Source organism: Colletotrichum fioriniae (genome assembly GCF_027942845.1).
Source record: "Colletotrichum fioriniae strain IMI 355084 chromosome Unknown scaffold_11, whole genome shotgun sequence".
Taxonomy (NCBI): Eukaryota; Fungi; Ascomycota; class Sordariomycetes; order Glomerellales; family Glomerellaceae; genus Colletotrichum; species Colletotrichum fioriniae.
Genome location: NW_027076847.1, coordinates 31,103 through 46,724, shown reverse-complemented (window position 1 = coordinate 46,724; position 15,622 = coordinate 31,103). Strand labels below are relative to the sequence as shown.

The 15,622-nt window shown below is 51.0% G+C and overlaps 6 protein-coding genes across 6 annotated transcripts; 3 read left to right on the top strand and 3 right to left on the bottom strand.

Moving 5' to 3' along the window:
• Positions 1-650: 650 nt before the first annotated feature.
• Positions 651-1,530, bottom strand: N0V96_008668 (uncharacterized protein; the record flags this gene model as incomplete). Its single annotated transcript, XM_065758418.1, has 4 exons — positions 651-755; positions 856-1,119; positions 1,230-1,300; positions 1,359-1,530. The coding sequence occupies 4 exons, from the start codon at positions 1,528-1,530 to the stop codon at positions 651-653; spliced, it is 612 nt and encodes a 203-aa protein (XP_065612811.1).
• Positions 1,531-3,101: 1,571 nt separating this feature from the next.
• N0V96_008667 (uncharacterized protein) lies at positions 3,102-3,927 on the bottom strand (the record flags this gene model as incomplete). Its single annotated transcript, XM_053196971.1, has 3 exons — positions 3,102-3,390; positions 3,457-3,665; positions 3,745-3,927. The coding sequence occupies 3 exons, from the start codon at positions 3,925-3,927 to the stop codon at positions 3,102-3,104; spliced, it is 681 nt and encodes a 226-aa protein (XP_053045659.1).
• A 3,103-nt stretch (positions 3,928-7,030) lies between these two features.
• Positions 7,031-7,720, top strand: N0V96_008666 (uncharacterized protein; the record flags this gene model as incomplete). The annotated part of the gene is made up of 3 exons (XM_065758417.1): positions 7,031-7,374; positions 7,450-7,519; positions 7,664-7,720. 3 exons carry the CDS (start codon positions 7,031-7,033, stop codon positions 7,718-7,720), a joined length of 471 nt encoding a protein of 156 aa, XP_065612810.1.
• Positions 7,721-9,093: 1,373 nt separating this feature from the next.
• On the top strand, positions 9,094-10,363 carry N0V96_008665 (uncharacterized protein; the record flags this gene model as incomplete). Its single annotated transcript, XM_053196969.2, has 2 exons — positions 9,094-9,176; positions 9,529-10,363. 2 exons carry the CDS (start codon positions 9,094-9,096, stop codon positions 10,361-10,363), a joined length of 918 nt encoding a protein of 305 aa, XP_053045657.2.
• A 697-nt stretch (positions 10,364-11,060) lies between these two features.
• On the top strand, positions 11,061-11,879 carry N0V96_008664 (uncharacterized protein; the record flags this gene model as incomplete). Its single annotated transcript, XM_053196968.2, has 1 exon — positions 11,061-11,879. One exon carries the CDS (start codon positions 11,061-11,063, stop codon positions 11,877-11,879), a length of 819 nt encoding a protein of 272 aa, XP_053045656.2.
• Positions 11,880-13,436: 1,557 nt separating this feature from the next.
• On the bottom strand, positions 13,437-15,577 carry N0V96_008663 (uncharacterized protein; the record flags this gene model as incomplete). The annotated part of the gene is made up of 2 exons (XM_053196967.1): positions 13,437-14,930; positions 14,990-15,577. The coding sequence occupies 2 exons, from the start codon at positions 15,575-15,577 to the stop codon at positions 13,437-13,439; spliced, it is 2,082 nt and encodes a 693-aa protein (XP_053045655.1).
• Between the last annotated feature and the right edge of the window lie 45 nt (positions 15,578-15,622).

The window sequence follows — 15,622 nt, the reverse complement described above, 5'->3', positions numbered from 1 at the left end:
TGTTTCGAGGAGACGCATATACTGTGTATGACAGCTGCGGAGGTGTCGTCTTGGGTAGCGAAGAAGGTGACCGTATTGCTCGCGCACTTGGTCCAAATGGCAAGGGGTGCATTCTCGGAAACCATGGTATCCTGACCGTTGGGAATACTGTCGACGAGGCTGCGTGCCTTTTCACATCTATGGAACGAACATATCAGGTTCAGGTGGTGGTAAGGCCGATCGACGCATTATCTTCCACAACACAGTCCGCGGATCTGTCGTCAACGAGATCGATACTGGCAGCCAAATCGGCAATATTGCCTGGTCCCACTGCTGGTAGAGGCGTCATCACATGAAGGTAGTGGCCTCCGGAAGGTGCTCATCAGTGATGATGAGGCGAACTTCAACTTTGACGTTGAGAATGATCCTGAGATTTGTTACTGCGAGTTCAAGGTCTATCATGATATGGAGGAAGAGCTATCCGAGGGATGGTTTAAAGCTTGAATGGGGGTGGCTTGCGTGGACGCAAGTTTGTCATGTTCGATGTTAAGCTAGATAAAACAGGCCATGGAAAGCGGTCACACCCAAAGCTCTTGTGCTTTTGTTTTGACGACCCACAGATTGCCACGGTTTGCAACTATGTAGCCCTTCGAAGATTGCCCGTTGATGAGTTACTGACTGAACTTCTGGACAATGAAGTCGACGGCAGGATCAATGAACTCAGGGCGAATATAAGTGAGGTGGAAGAATGTGCAGGTGCCATTGGCATCGCAGACCTGAAAATCAGGGCACGGAAAAGTCAGCCGGTGTCATTTGAGATCAGTTGGAAGTCGGTGTCATTCTTACTGGATCGCCGGCTGCGCAAACCTGCCTCACTTTCTCGTTCAAACCGGCAGGGAATTTGCTTTGACTGGCTCCGAGCTTCAAGTAACCATCCCCAAACATCACGAGAGATTTGATGCGGCCATAGAGCTTAGCCGGGATGTCAGCTGCGGCAGCATGCATCACAGCTGCGCCCTGGGAGTACCCGACGAGAGAGAAGTTCTGATTGGGACAGGCAGCAGCCTGAGACTTGAGACGGTTGACCACGTCTCTGGAACCTTGACGGACGCCCGTGATGATTTGCGAGCTGGCAGGATACTGCAGGCATTTTTGAGTTAACATAAGCTTGGTAAAAACATGAGAGAACCAGTACTTGCTTGAACTGGATATCCTCTGGAACCAGGCAGAGCAACTGTGGCGTTACTAACGACCGGGTCGCCGACAATGATGCCGAACTTGCCGCCGCCGCCGACAAAGTTAGGCTCACTCGTTCCTCGAGCTGTACGTCCTCGAGTCAGCTTTGGAGAACTAGCGGATCAGGTTTGTAAATAACGAACCAACAAGGATCTCAAAGTCAGAACAGCCAGCTGGGATATCTTCCGGTCGGATGGGGACAGGATCGCCAATAGTAACTCCAGTTTCTGGGATCTCAGGGCAATCGTCGGTGCCCTGGCCGTTTACAACGGACAAAGACAGAACAGAAAGAGCGACAAGCTTGGTGAGAAACATGGTGATTGGTATGTTGCCGTTTTGATTGAGATCGAGGTCTGCCAAATGATTTCTCAATCTTGTGGGAATAGCCTCACTCTGCGGGAGGAATACGTCTAAGCTATTTATCTGCAATACTTCCAGCACAGAGTGTGATGCCAGCTCGATACACCAAGATGATGAGCCTCGGGGCCTCGGCTGCTACATTATTGAAGTTGTCTGAGTTGATTGAGTCCATCAAGTTTGAGGCTTCATCGCAACTGCTTCCGCAAGAGGAGATTTTACAGGACGAGATGCACCGTCACTTCACGCAAACGAAGTTGTCACTCTCGGCTTACTACCGTGTGATGGTGTGCTCATCAAAAATATTTGAGGAGAAATCGCAAGTCTGTTTCCGGTCGACGTCAAGAAATGGACATTGGCCAAGCCCCCTGAGTGATGGCTTCGTCTGCCTCGGCACTCTGACTACGAAGGGATCGCGATGTTCTCAACTTGACAGGGATCTGGCTTCTCCATGGTCGTCCTCCAATCGCATCTCGTAAGATGGCCGATTCTGGCCAATGGTGGATACACACCAATGTGACGCAGTCTGCATGCACCCCAGGCGGGGTTGTGGAACAGCGGGACTCGCAGCAATAGAATCCTTCGCGGGAGTTACTCAAAATGGTAAGAACATGGCTTCTCATCTATATCAGACAGCTCACTGCAACTGGTTGACTTAGACACACGGGTTTCCATTCAGTCTTGGCCCCTTTTCAGCCCCCACAGATAATTCCCCGAAAACATCGCGGTGGGGGCACAGAAGCAAGCTGGCTCCCCGCAGGATATGTTGACATTCAACGGCTTGGAACGGTGCTGCAGGTTGCTGCTGCTCGCATTTTCTCGTTGTGGAACTCAAATCGGACGGTTGACAGCTGTTAAACTCAATGGATTGCTGAATCCACCCCAAGTGACGGAGCAAACCAATGTCATTGTTCATGATACGGAACGGAAATTCGGCAGACGAAAGCTCAGTGTGAAACAGCTTGCGCGCAAAAAGAAACGCAGCGACCCATTGACATGTTCACATAAATTATCCATCTGAACTGATAGTGCGGCCCGAGCCTCTGTGCGCCCTTAGGGTAAAGATACTCCATTGGACGAGGCCAAAGCGACAAGCACGGATGTGACCTTCACGTGGCGTGGTCTTGTCTGTCGGCACCGCCGCAATGAGGTCCCGTTCTTATGGTACATGTCTTACTCTGGCCTCATGTGGGCAGAAAATTCATGTTCATCAGGTCACTGGTCTTGAAAATTAAGATTGGCGGGTAACGGTAGTGTATTTTGGAAAGAAAAGATGCAGCACTCAAGCAGGACTAACAACCGCGTGTCTTGGCCAAAGCCAGACAGGATAGAAACAAAAGAACAGAAGCCTCCGGAAGCCTCATGTCGCAAGCAAAACAAAAAGGGGACCCAGCCATTTTTTTCATGATATGTGCGGAACCACTCCCATCAGCCCACTCAGTAGATCTGATCGCGGGACACCGTTCTCAATGAGGGAGCAATGTCCCCTTTGGGCCTCAGCATGGCAGATAGTACAAGACAAGACAGCCTTAGGCCTGGACCTTCTTGATCTGCGCAATGAGGAAGTCGGCTCCCTCCTGGGCGTTGGCGCCGTACGACAGGTGAGGTGCCAGGACGGCGGCGCTCAAGTTTCCGTCGCAGACAGTGTCGCGCGGGTTGGCAGCACAGATGATCTTGATCTTGTCCTTGGGGAAGTTAGGAATCTGGCCGTTGTCGGCGCGGAACTGGGTGTCTCCGAAGGTCACCACTCCAGCGATCTGGGTCTTCTGCGCATCGGGGGCGTTCTCGATGGCGCGGTGGTTGACGGCCGCACCTTGGCTGTTTTCGAAGCGGTCAGCATCTCGAGCCGACCAAGAAAATAAGCAACGAAGCTGTGAGACTTACGAGTAACCTCCAGTGACGACGATGGCGGTAGGGCACTTGCTGTTGATATCGCTGAGAATGCTCTTCATCTGGTTGATGCCAACGGGGTCGGCACCACCGGGGAGGAAGTTGGTGTCCAGACCAGCGGCGTAGTCAACACCCTGGACGGCAACCTTACCCGGGAATGCGGCCTTCAGGTCGTTGGCAACAGGGGGTCCCACAACGGTGCCCTGTTCAAAGAAAAGAAAGTTTTAGCATCAAAGTCACCGATATTCGACAGTTGGGGTGAAGGAATTCGGGCAAACCCACCATGTTGCCGATCTCCGTGGAGCCGCGGGCCCAAACGAAGATGATGTCGTTGCATCCGCCGGTCTTGAACTCGTTGGCCGTGCTGCCGACGGTGCCGCCCAACTGTCGCTTGGTCTCTTCCTGCGGGATCGTAGGGTAGGCAAAGGCGGTGGAGGCCAGAACGAGAGTGCTGAGAAACTTCATGGTGAGGTAGTTGCGTTTGAAAGTGCTTGGACTTGTAAAGAGAATGAACGTGAAGTGACTTGTCGCGGACAAGATGGCAAAGAACTGAAGAGAATGGAAGCGGTTGCGGTTAGCTGCTGAGGTGCCTGAGTGGGTGATGAGCTATCGTGGCTTTGTGGTGAGCTTTCTGAGTTCTTATAGAAGGCGATGATATCCACAGCCTCATAGCATCTACGCCTAAAGAGGAATATTCAACGAGATGTTCTCCTCATTTCTTGTTGTTCCTCGGCTCCCAGGATTCCTCGGCTCTCGAAGAGAGACTCCTCGGCGGTATTGTTGGTATGGAAGGATGACAAGGTGCGGAGTTCATTCTACTGAGGTCTCGAACAGATCAGGATGATCAAAGATTACCTAGGCATGTTACCATAAGTCGGGGAAGGTACCAATGTCTTGGGATCAAACACATTGGCACTGCGGCGAGTCCCGCGAGGATCCGCCATGTTTCTCCCGAAGATGCGGTCCGTCATGCAGAGTCAGGCCTGTCATTCGTTATATCGTATGCAGCTCTGAACCTGCCAGAAACCTAAACAGGCGCCGTTTGCGAATATATGTATACGGCGCGGTCGTTGGAATTACTTGTTTAGACCATTTAGTGCGGCTGGCGTGTTGGACTCGGACGCAGACAATGACAAGATGAACGTGAAAGGCCAATGACAGGACGAACCACGCATTGCTTACTCCTACTTAGGCCGTTTCAGCTAGTCAGGGTTGCCTACCACTCTAATGACTGCCAGCTGGCATGGTCGCCTCCTGACCTGTTTTTCTCCGCACAAAACGTCTTTGAGTCCTGTCACCCTGAAGTCTGGACTCAAAAAGAGGTGTGTGACATGGATTGATCGGTCGTATTGCCCCCTCGGTCACCTTACTCAAGTGTGCCAACGGAATTTGCCACACAATGGGTCCTTATGGATACTAAACTCCCAGTTCCGACGTTGTATGAAACGAAGATGCTATCACGAATTTGAAATAATCAATGACAGTTTAGTGAAGTAGGCTTCAAGAATGGATGCAATGAAACTTGGCTACTTCAATGGCTGAGCTGTCGTTCCAATCTTAATTGGGATATTTTTACCCAAAATCCGCGTCCGTATGGCCATGATAATTTTGCAAGCCTGCTTTACACACATGACACTCGAATTGCGTTCAAGTTTAAGCTCGAAGAGTTTACATAGCGTATTTTCCTTCATTCAGTCTGGTTTCCTTTGATTTGTAGAGGCCTCCGAGCTCTGAGGCACAAAGATCTAGTTTCGAACCAAGGATTTCAGTTGATTAATCGCTATCCACGACTTAGTTGCCATCATCCGAACTACCCGTCCAATCGCATCCGCCTTTTCTTGATACTTGTGGGATGACAGCTCCACTTGCCTAACTTCTGACAACAGTGGCCGATCATTACAAGGTTCCATGATCTTCAATTAGGAGAACGAAAGCTTGTCAGTAAACAAGGTACAGAAGTCACCTACCACGTCTTACTCAGTTCGGGAAGTCGATGAGCATTGTTTTCTAGCCAAGTTTCACGTAATATCAAAGCTCCATATTCAAGGAACCAAGATGGAGCCTCTTAACTCTTTAGCCTTTTCCAGTTAAGTAAATCAATGATTTTACAGGAGAAGCGGGATACCGAGGAGGCAAAATCGGCACGGAGTAGAGGTTTCGTCTGCCCGATATGACATTGTCAGCTACCGTTTGGGATGGGATCGTCTGCATTGCGACCGATTCATCGAAAATTTTGCGTTCGATCGGATGGCTTATCCGGAAATATCAATCATTATGGGCCTATGAGAGTCAACCGCGCCATGAGTTCTGAATGAGGTTCGCAAATTTCAAAACAGGGGACTGTTCAATCTTCAGTATCCCCTTGCCTTGATGTCGTCCACTCATCTCAGAGCCACTGTCGTAGGACTCTTCCTCATACATTCAGCTAATTACAAGTTCGAGTAACCCCCGAAAATGGCTCGGTTCATTGGCCAACCTGATGAGGCATTAGATTCGGAAATGCAACGTGATTCAGGACCATGAGCGTTTGATGGCATTACATGAGATGATAAAGTTGCAGTGAAGTCAAGGCCTAACAGGCCTGACAGTGCCTCGGCATGAAAGTCGAGCTGTTATCAGCGGTGGTCTAGACTCACTTCTATAGATTTCCAAGTTCCCCCTATAAGTTTACAAGTCCTATGGCATTAAGAGGTTCCTTGTGTTTTCTCTTTGTTCTGTTTGTATGAAGACGAATGGAAGATATCAAAACAGCTTCTTTCACCGGATTTAGTAAAACTGCTGTGAATGAAATTATACATACTGACAAACCATGATTAATGATTTACGATAGCTCTGCGATTTCTTACGAGAAATGGTCACGTTTTGCAAGATGCACAGATTCGTTGACAAGATTACTCAGATACGATGTCTTCGCTCAGCCTTTACTTTATTCCTCCCGAAATGCTGGGGAGACACACAGTTTTGTTCCGGTACGTACAGGTTTTCCTGCAAGCGTCTGTTTTTGAATCCGCAAGCGTATATTTTTGAACTCATCACAGCCGGCCCCAGGCGTGATTCACCGCGTGGATGGACATACGGGTGATCCAGACGGTGGCTGCTCTGGTTTTGACCAATAGGGAACCCCGATTCACAGCTGAATGTTCCCCCATGCTACTTCTTCCCCGCTGTCACACTTGAACATATGCTGTGTTTTTAGTCTCAACTCATGACAGGGTCGTAGTGGAAACTCTCTTGAGACTAAGGCAGTCCAGCCGCAACTTCATCACACACGTTTCTTCCACACATCATATTCTGATGATATGATTCGACTTTCGAGTACCTCATCCCACTCTAGATGAGTTCACTACAGCCAGCCACAACCTCTGGCTGCATGTTTGCGTGATTCTATTGACTTCTTGTTCGTAAAGTAGATGTAAGAAGTGAACGTGGGAGAAGTATAACTAGACGAAGAGTTTCCCCATGAGTAGATACTATTTGTCTATGAAATACAACTCTCCACAGCAGATCTTAAATAGTTCAAACGCACCTGACTTTTCTCCATCATCAGTCTTGTCTATTTCATCCCAACATGGCTCAAACCGAGACTCTCAGTCTTTTGCAGGATGTCGTCGCCAAAACCCAACAGCAGGCAATCCTGGAGTCCGATATTCAGGAACTACACGACCACATTCTCACCCAGCCGGGAGGAGAGGAAAAGCTTCAGCTTCTGGCTCAAAGCGTCAGCACGCCTGTTACCGCGATGGCCACTAACGATGCTGGCGCATTCAAATCCAAGATGAGCGCTACAGGCTCTCTGATTAACGTCTGGTTCTATCAGCGCGTAACCGTCAACGTTAACGTCAACGGAAAGGACAGACAGTTTACCGCAAACCTTGGCGGGTTCTCGCCGGGCTTTCCGGGCGGTGCTCTTTTGTGAGTTGGAAATCACCAGACATGATACCTGCCGCAAAGCATGATTCACTGACTGTGCGGCGAACCCTTTCCCAGTGGAGACCTCTACTACGATGATATCAATGACGTCGGTGGTGATTATACCGTTCAAGCTGGCTCTATCGGAGTGAGTTTTCATATACATCATACAGCTCTGGCTGAATCCCCGCTTCGTCGGGGCGTAGAACGTAATAAACTGACAGATGGGGTATTGCAGCCATGGTACTCGGTTCAATTCTTCCGGAATGGTTCACTGAAGATGTCGTTCCAGGCCGGTAACGTGGGATGGTCGACTGGGGTCACTGGCGGCACCGGTTCTTGGGACTAGCACTTCATGTAGTTAGCAGAAGCTGGGGGCACTTTTAGTGTTTTCAAGCACAAGATAAACGCTAGTTTTGATAGGAGAGAACGGCTTGTTGAGTCTTTGCAGACCTTCGTTGATGCGTTATTTACTTACTTTAATCCACTGCGTCTATCTAAAACTGTCTATCAGGCAGCCAATTCTCTCGAGTGTAACATCACTCACCTTCGTAGGCAGTGATGCGCCGAAAATTGCACCGTCTAGGTATAAGATGATCTTGTGCTTCTTTCAAACTTTGACAACCTCGCCCGGCTCTGCTGTTCTTTACACGGTGCCGAATCTCGTGGGATTGGGGATGGATACGAGACCGGGTTTCTCCATGTAAGGGTAGTGCGAGTTGTCATTCTACACCTGCTTATTCTCAGCCACTGTTAACTTGCCTTCAACTGGCGGCACCATAATGATTTTGTGGGCCAACGCCTCGGTGGCGCCGCTGTCACGTACGGCGATGTGCCCAGAGCTGGCTGTGATGCTGGCCTTGCAACTTGCTAGTGCTGCTGAATTGCCCAGATGCGACCATCGCTGTAGTCATCCCGAAACTGCACGTATAGGATATCATGAAGTCAAAGCAACAGGGGGTGTTGTAGGAGGCATGAGAAATGTAAATAGCCAATGGGATGTAACTAAAGACAAGGCAACTGCCCTTCAAGTTCAGATTAGAAACAAAGGTCATCCCAGAATACAATGGTCAATTTCTACTAAGCAACTCCATGAAGACAACACCTGGAACGCTTTTCCCTCTGCTTTAATGAAGTATGGTACAGGGTGTGATTGGGAAGCGTGTCATATAAAAATGAGTGCTTTCCAAAGCCTCTACCTTTGGGTCTCTTTATGGAAACTACCGCCTCCTAATTCCCCTAAAATCATGACAGATTTTGCTTACCGAGGGCCGGTAAACTTGGTCATGAACTTAGAGCAAGGTACGTTTCCACGTTGTCAAGACCCCAAGGCATCTCAGGTTTAAGGAAGGCAGGAGCCCCACAGGAATTGTCGTTCCTTCCCAGAAAAAAGTGAAGTACAGAAAACAGAAAAAATAGAACGGTAAATTTAAATTTTTGCTTTTCTACTTCAGAAAGAAAAGAGCGTCGAAAATCCCCCCCTCGTTCCTTGAACTCGCCCACTTACCTCGATGGCCCTCGCTCTTTATGCCTGCTATATTCTCCCACGACCCTCACTTTAACTTCATTCTATGAGCCCTGTCTAGCATCACTCAAGGGGTTTCCAGCTGTCAATCTTTACTTTAACTTAAGGTCACCGATGGCTTTACCCTTCGTTTGAGGTAAGAAAATCCCATGGTGTATTGTTTTGAGAGTCGCTCATACCTAACTTGACCGTCAACTATGTCTTTAGCTTCTTGGTCATTGCAACTCCCCTTCGGCTTCATCCAGACATGTATTGAGCGGCTTCTGCGAATCACATTCAGGTACTTGGATCCATCAGCCCCCAACCCCAAGTTTTAGCCACACTAACATGCGGCACGCCTAAAGGATGGATGACATCAACGTCGGAAGAGGCAACCGCACGTCTCTGCATCAGCAGCTTGCCTTCTTGGCATTGACCAATGCAATCGATAACTGGAACTCTCAGTGTCCCCAGCTCGCTACTCAACTGCTGAACGACAACGATCAACGCCTCATATCCGAATGCTACACGGCTCACTTGATGCCGACGGCGCGTTCCTTTTGGTGGAGTGGAGAAAACGCCAATATAGCCACTTCTATACTTCTTCCTCAGATGTATCCTTTGCTTGAGAGCAATTATTGGAAGCATAACAGATTCAAGGCTAGCGACATCCTCAGAACCTGGCGCAAAGATGCTGCCCGACTCTTACCATTTGACGATATCGACGACGAAGAGTGTGGGAACACATTCGTTCAAGTGAGAGAGGAGGAGACAGAGGAAGACTCTGTCGAAGAGAACAGCGATGTTCGAAGTCTTTCCCGCTCCTTACAGCAGTGCGGAATGAACGACCAGCACGGTATGGAAGAGGACACTGAAGACGTCATTTTCGTTGCAGAACGACCCGCTCTAGGCAAGAAGAGAAAGGCGGCCAGTCCGTTGAGCCCAGTCAGCACACCGAAAAGAGCGAAGACCCATCAGTGCGTCGACAAGTTCGTCTATGACTTCGAGAGCTCCGACGACGATATCGTTGTGCGACGCCGACGACCCCTGGCGAAAACTGTAGGTCTTGCTAGAGTATGGCCCGCTGATGCCCTCATCACACCTCCTCAAAGCGACGGATCTTCACCCACGATCCTGATTGACTCCGACAGCGACATGGACGATCAGAAACCCCTTTCCATGGAAAGACGTCGAGGGCGTCGTATCTTTAAACGCAAGGAATCACCCAAGCCTTCGATGGAGCGTCCGTCGCCACTCGGTCTCTCGCCGATTCGGACGGTTGCGACTACCGAGCCAGTCGAAGTGCCCAAGGAGCAACACAACTGTGTTGCCGCCCTCGAGGACCTTTTTGAGTCCGTCGATAGATCCCGTGATCAGTTTACTGGCGAGGAGCGGGAGCTAGCGGATCGCCAACTGAGACAGATGGGGAAGCGGATGAAGAGAATGAGCAAGATGGCCAAGACGAAGAGAATGGATAGAAGTCCCTAAGTCTGAGTAGAGGAGACTTGAGATTCTTGATACAACACATTGGTGGGAAAGTTTGGTAATTGGGCCAAGGGCTTCGCCTCGTCGGAACAGCCATAGCTGATAGAGTCCGATACCTTAATAAAGAGATAGAGTAGAAGTTGCTTCCAGAAAGTGCATGAAGTTCATAGCTTTGAAAGCGACATCAACCCGTTATTCACGAAAGAGAAAAGGATACTGAAAGCAAACGAATGGTGAATCCATAAAGACATTTGCAAAGGCAGCTTCAAACTGCGCACATACCAACCACTGGGGGGTCAGTGACAATTTCCATCGGGCAAAGACCGATTCATCGCGAAACCGAAGAACGACGCCAAGCCCTACAGAACCCGAGTCACTGCGCTTAAACAATGTTTCCAACCCATTGTGTCCCACCCTTCGGGAACGTTTCAGCGATCATTTCTGTGGTGGTGCTAAGACCCCGGGTTTGTTTGCGTTTAGCTTCCCCCGCCCGTGATATTCATCAGACGAAGAAGGTTGGACACGTGCGATGCCGAGCCACCTTATCTCACTCTCACTCTCCCATGAGATCCGCGCGTTACCCTTACGGTTACATTCTCCCCCAAGGTAGCCTCAAACCCACATTCTCTTGCATCACACATAGTAACCCGCGCGGCAAAACAAAAGTTGTACAAACATGGCAGAGTCAATCACCGCAACAATGGCAGCGAGTCGCAAGAGATCAAAACCAGGATCAGACACCACCACCACCAGCTGCAAAGCAACACTAGCTTCCATCAACTTCAACGACAGACCACCACAGCCCACAACAATCATCTCACTACCCAAAAATGAAGACGAAGTCGAGACCCTCCTCGAAAAGACGAGCGCCCTCGCCGACGTAGTCTCCCACAACCGCAGCCTAGCCGTCTATACCGCCTTCGCAGCAACGCCCAACCCCAAACGCGACCCCGTCGCCATCGCCAAGAGGGAAGCCGACGTGCGCGAGCTTGAAATGTACGACCGTTTCGAACAGATCGGCTGCCAGCCGCAGCCCTGGATGAAGCTCGACGTGCTCAAGGACGTGAAGCCGCTCGACAGGGAGAACAAGAAGACGGCGGCGCGGTACGAGGATATGGCGTCCTGTGTCGACGAGGTGTGTGGCACAACGGGCGCAACGAAAGAAAACGTGGCGTGGATCGTGGAGAATAGGGAGGTTGTGCTGCCGCTCGTCAAGTTTTATCTGAGGATTAAGAGGGCGAGGAGGAATCTTTCGGGTGGGCAGGCGAGTCTTTCGAGTAACGAGCTGGCCGAGTACCAGACGGTGCGCAAGATTCGGAGTGTTTTGGGGGTGAGGATGCAAAAGTTTCGGATGGAGAAGGCTTCGGAGAGGAGGTTGAGGGGGTATGATGTTGTTCTGTTGAGGAGACAAAATGAGATGAATGCTATTTTGAAGGGGCAGCGGGATCGGGATGGGAAGAGTGATGATGGGTTTGCTGCTGATGGGGGAGAGGTGAGGGCAAAGCGTCAATGCTGTTGAAGCATAATCGTCAGTATAATCATAAGTGGCACAGAGTCAAGTGAATTGACAATGATGCATTTTCAATTGATGATAGAATCATGTCGACCTCTAAGTTGCTCATCTCTTTCATGCCCAACCTGCTCTGCTCCGCGGAAGATTCAGGCTTCCAGTCAATCCAATTCTTGCAACCTTATGTAACCTGAGTGGACTCGAGCTTCCTTACTCATAAATTCCTTACCCAAGCTTGACCTTCTCATCATGGCGGTAGCTTAAGCACCTTATGATGCCCGTAGACGCCGGGTAGTAAATAGTCTCTTGAAAATGATAGAAGCTTCACGAGCAACAACTATGTTCGGATCAATTCCAAGTCCGGACGTAAGTGAACCTCCAGCTTCTTGCTCTTAATACATGTCAAAAACCAAAAAGGAAGGAACGAGGGAGGGGGAATACTGACCTTATAATTCACGCCCCTATTCGGATTCGAACAGCGCGCCCCTCGTTTCCAGCACGGAAGTCATTGGAGTATTTCATTTACTATCGACTCTGCGTCAGAGTCTAACCACCCGGCCAAGTGGCCGGATGGGGTGCTGGTGACAGATTCGACGTTGAATGGGTATAAGTAGTACCCTTGGCCTTCACCTTCCTGTATCCCTCCTGGAGATGTATCACGGAGATGCACTAATGGAGAGGTACCCACGAAGGTAAAATATTCGGTATCCAAGTTCAAGATTTGCAGCGCAAATCTAACTCGAGTTAACATCTTCAATTATTTCTACATCACCTCGTTGCTCAGAACGGGCAAACAGGGGTCGACGATATTCCTCCCTCTCGCGATGTCAACCACAGACCCCAGGCCACGATCCTGACTTAAGGTAGTAAGCATATACCCCCACAAAACGCCCGGGCTGCCGTGCCGATCAGTCCGGTTCCTCACCACCCCGCGTGCCCGTCTAGCGCTAGCTTAGCTCGCCTCCATCTTCCGCCTTATGAATACGCATACCCAAATTGTCTATCGCTCAAGGTAATTCCTATGCCGGAGCTGAGAATCGAACAAGTGAGAGAAGGAGAAGGGATAAGGGCAGGATAAGCTTATCAAGAGAAAGACTGCGAACTTACTCTCCTCCCATAAACCACTGTGATCTCGACAGCTTTGCCCCTGGACAGCTTTGTTCTAGTATGTCCCGGTTTCCCAGACTTCCCAAGCTTACTTCTCATTCACAAGGTTGGATATCGGATGCTCATTGCCAGCCTGACTTCCACGCATTCAGCATGGAGCCCTTTCAATGTGGTATCCCCTTTCTTCACGGGCTCATTCATAAATGAATCTCGCATGGTTGAAAAGAGCGCACGAATCAACACGAAGTGTGAGCACCGTGCATTTTACTTTTTGCATTTTCCATTTTCCTGATCCTCTACGCGTAATCCTGACTCTACTCGTCCAAAATGCCAGGGATCCATGGGACCTGTATCATCTGGGCTATGGCCCCTACAGTATTCCAGTATCCATTAGGCGACCCCTTCTCCTACAAAACTCTTTGCATCCTTGGTCTTTCTCGTTAAGCGTTGATGATGACTTTAGTGACCCTCGCCACCGAGACCATCCAACTCCTTGAGCACAGATGACTTGGTGCCGATCTTCTTCATCTGCGTATCCTCAAGCTTCTCGCCTCCGGCCAGTCTCATCTCGAGATCTTCGATCGCGCGGACCTTCTTCTGCAAGCTGCGAATCTTCTTCGCGTTCGGGTTTTGCGAGTTATCGGCGCCGGGGCTAGTCACAGTCACCGGTGCGGCCTGTTGAGGCTGCGCGTTAGGTACCTGCGGCGCGCCATTCTGGCCTCGGTGGGTGTTGCTCCTGTTACGATGCTGGCCCGCACCGGGGTTTCGAGAGTGGCTGCGGTGTCTGTGGTTACCTCCGGCACCGCCACGGCGCTCAGGGCTGCGACCCTCGTGACCAGAACCCGCGCCGAAGTCACGGGGAGGCGGGGCAAGCGAGGCACCACCGCCGTTCTGGCCCTCTGGGTTGATTTCTCCGTCCTTCTTTCTGTTGTTGCGCTTCTTCTTGTTCTTGAGCGCCGCCTTCGACAAATTTTCATCGTCGTTCGGGTCGGCTCCGGGAACCTTAGGAGCAGCACCAGGGACCGCAAACTCTGCACCAGGCACACCACGGCGGGGGCGTCCGAACCCGTTAGGTCCAATGGGCGCAGATCCGTTGTTCATGCTGATGTGGGCCGCGCCGCCCTCGTCCTCTCGCTTGAAATGAAGCGGGGTGGCGAGGCCACGAGCGCCAGGGGGGCGGTAAGCTCCTGCGGGCTTGCTGGGCGTCTTTACGGAGCCCAAGTAAGTAGCCGCGGAGGCGTGGGGGGTGGGAACCGGGTTCAGAGGATCTCCGCCCGCAACCTTCTCAGCAGCCAGGGGCCTCCAGACAACGTGGTAAAGCTCAACCTTGTCCTCGTTGTACATGAGGGGACCGCTGACGTGCCAGAGCTTAATGCCGTTGTCGACACGAAGACGAGGAGAAGTGGTAGCCGTCATGATATAACGGCTGTCGGGACTCCACGTGCAGACGCTGGGGTTACCACTCTCAATGGTGTGGAGCTTGCGGAAATCCTTCTCGAGATCAATGACATCGATCTGGCCAGCCAGATTTCCGAATCCAGCAACAAGAGCAAATCGTCCCGTAGGCGAGAAGATGATGGTGTTGCGAGGTCCCAGGGGGAACGAGTGCTGGGCAACGGCGCGGTGGTTGAAGATGGTAGTCTTCGCAGGCATGTAACCATAGACGACACCAAACTCCTTGGAGTTCGGGGACCAAGTCACATCATGAATAGGGCCCTCCTTGTCAAGGCTGACGCGGGCGTCGAAAGAGCCATTGACACTAAGCAGGTACAGGGTGGTCTCGCCGTAGTAACTCTTGTTGGACTTGTCGACATCGGTCTGGGCCAAAACGAGAATGCTAGTTCCCAATTGGTTCCACTTGAGCTGGACCTTGTCGCCCTTGAAGAAGGTCTTTTGGGAAATGGGGGCGTTGAACTGGGGCACGTTGTAGACCTTGACGGCAGCGGGTTGTCCCTGAAAAGTAGTTGTTAGCATGTTGAGAAGCTCACGGAACTAACGCAGAGATTGCTTACCTTGCGTTCAGGAATGAAGACAGCAACGGAGTGGGAACGGCCGGGAGCCAGGGCAAAGTCGGCGACGCCCTCGACTCTCAGCTTGTTCCAGACGGTACCGAGATCGTGACTTTCGTAGAACTGGACTTCGTTGGTGACTTGACGGGCACAGAACTTCTCGTCGGCTGTGTACTGAAGGTTCCAGCCTCCCTGCGACTTTTGGACGTACTTGCCCAAGGGCAGCTTGTCGGCTCCGGCAACGCCATCTTCGACAGTACGCCAGACCTTCAGGTTCTTGGTCGCATCTCCGTTCTCGTCCTTGGCAGGTCGCTCCCAGGTGACGAGGAAGGTGCCGAGAGGGGAGAAGCCGAGCTCGAGGACATTGAGGATGGGGAGGGCAAGAACCTGCTGGCCGGTGGAAGCGTCGACAACGGTAACAACTTCGGGGCTCGCCCAGGCAAAGTAACGGCCACAGGGCGAGTATGCACAACACCGGAGGTTCCCTTCAGGATTGGCGAACCCAGAGAGAGGCTGGTAAGACGGCGCAGCATCGAACAGGCCGATGCCCTTCTGGGTGCGGTAGGCAAACTGCAATTGTGAGGACGCCATAACTAGTCAAAGTCACAGTGTGTATCAAGAGCAGAAAGTGTCGGG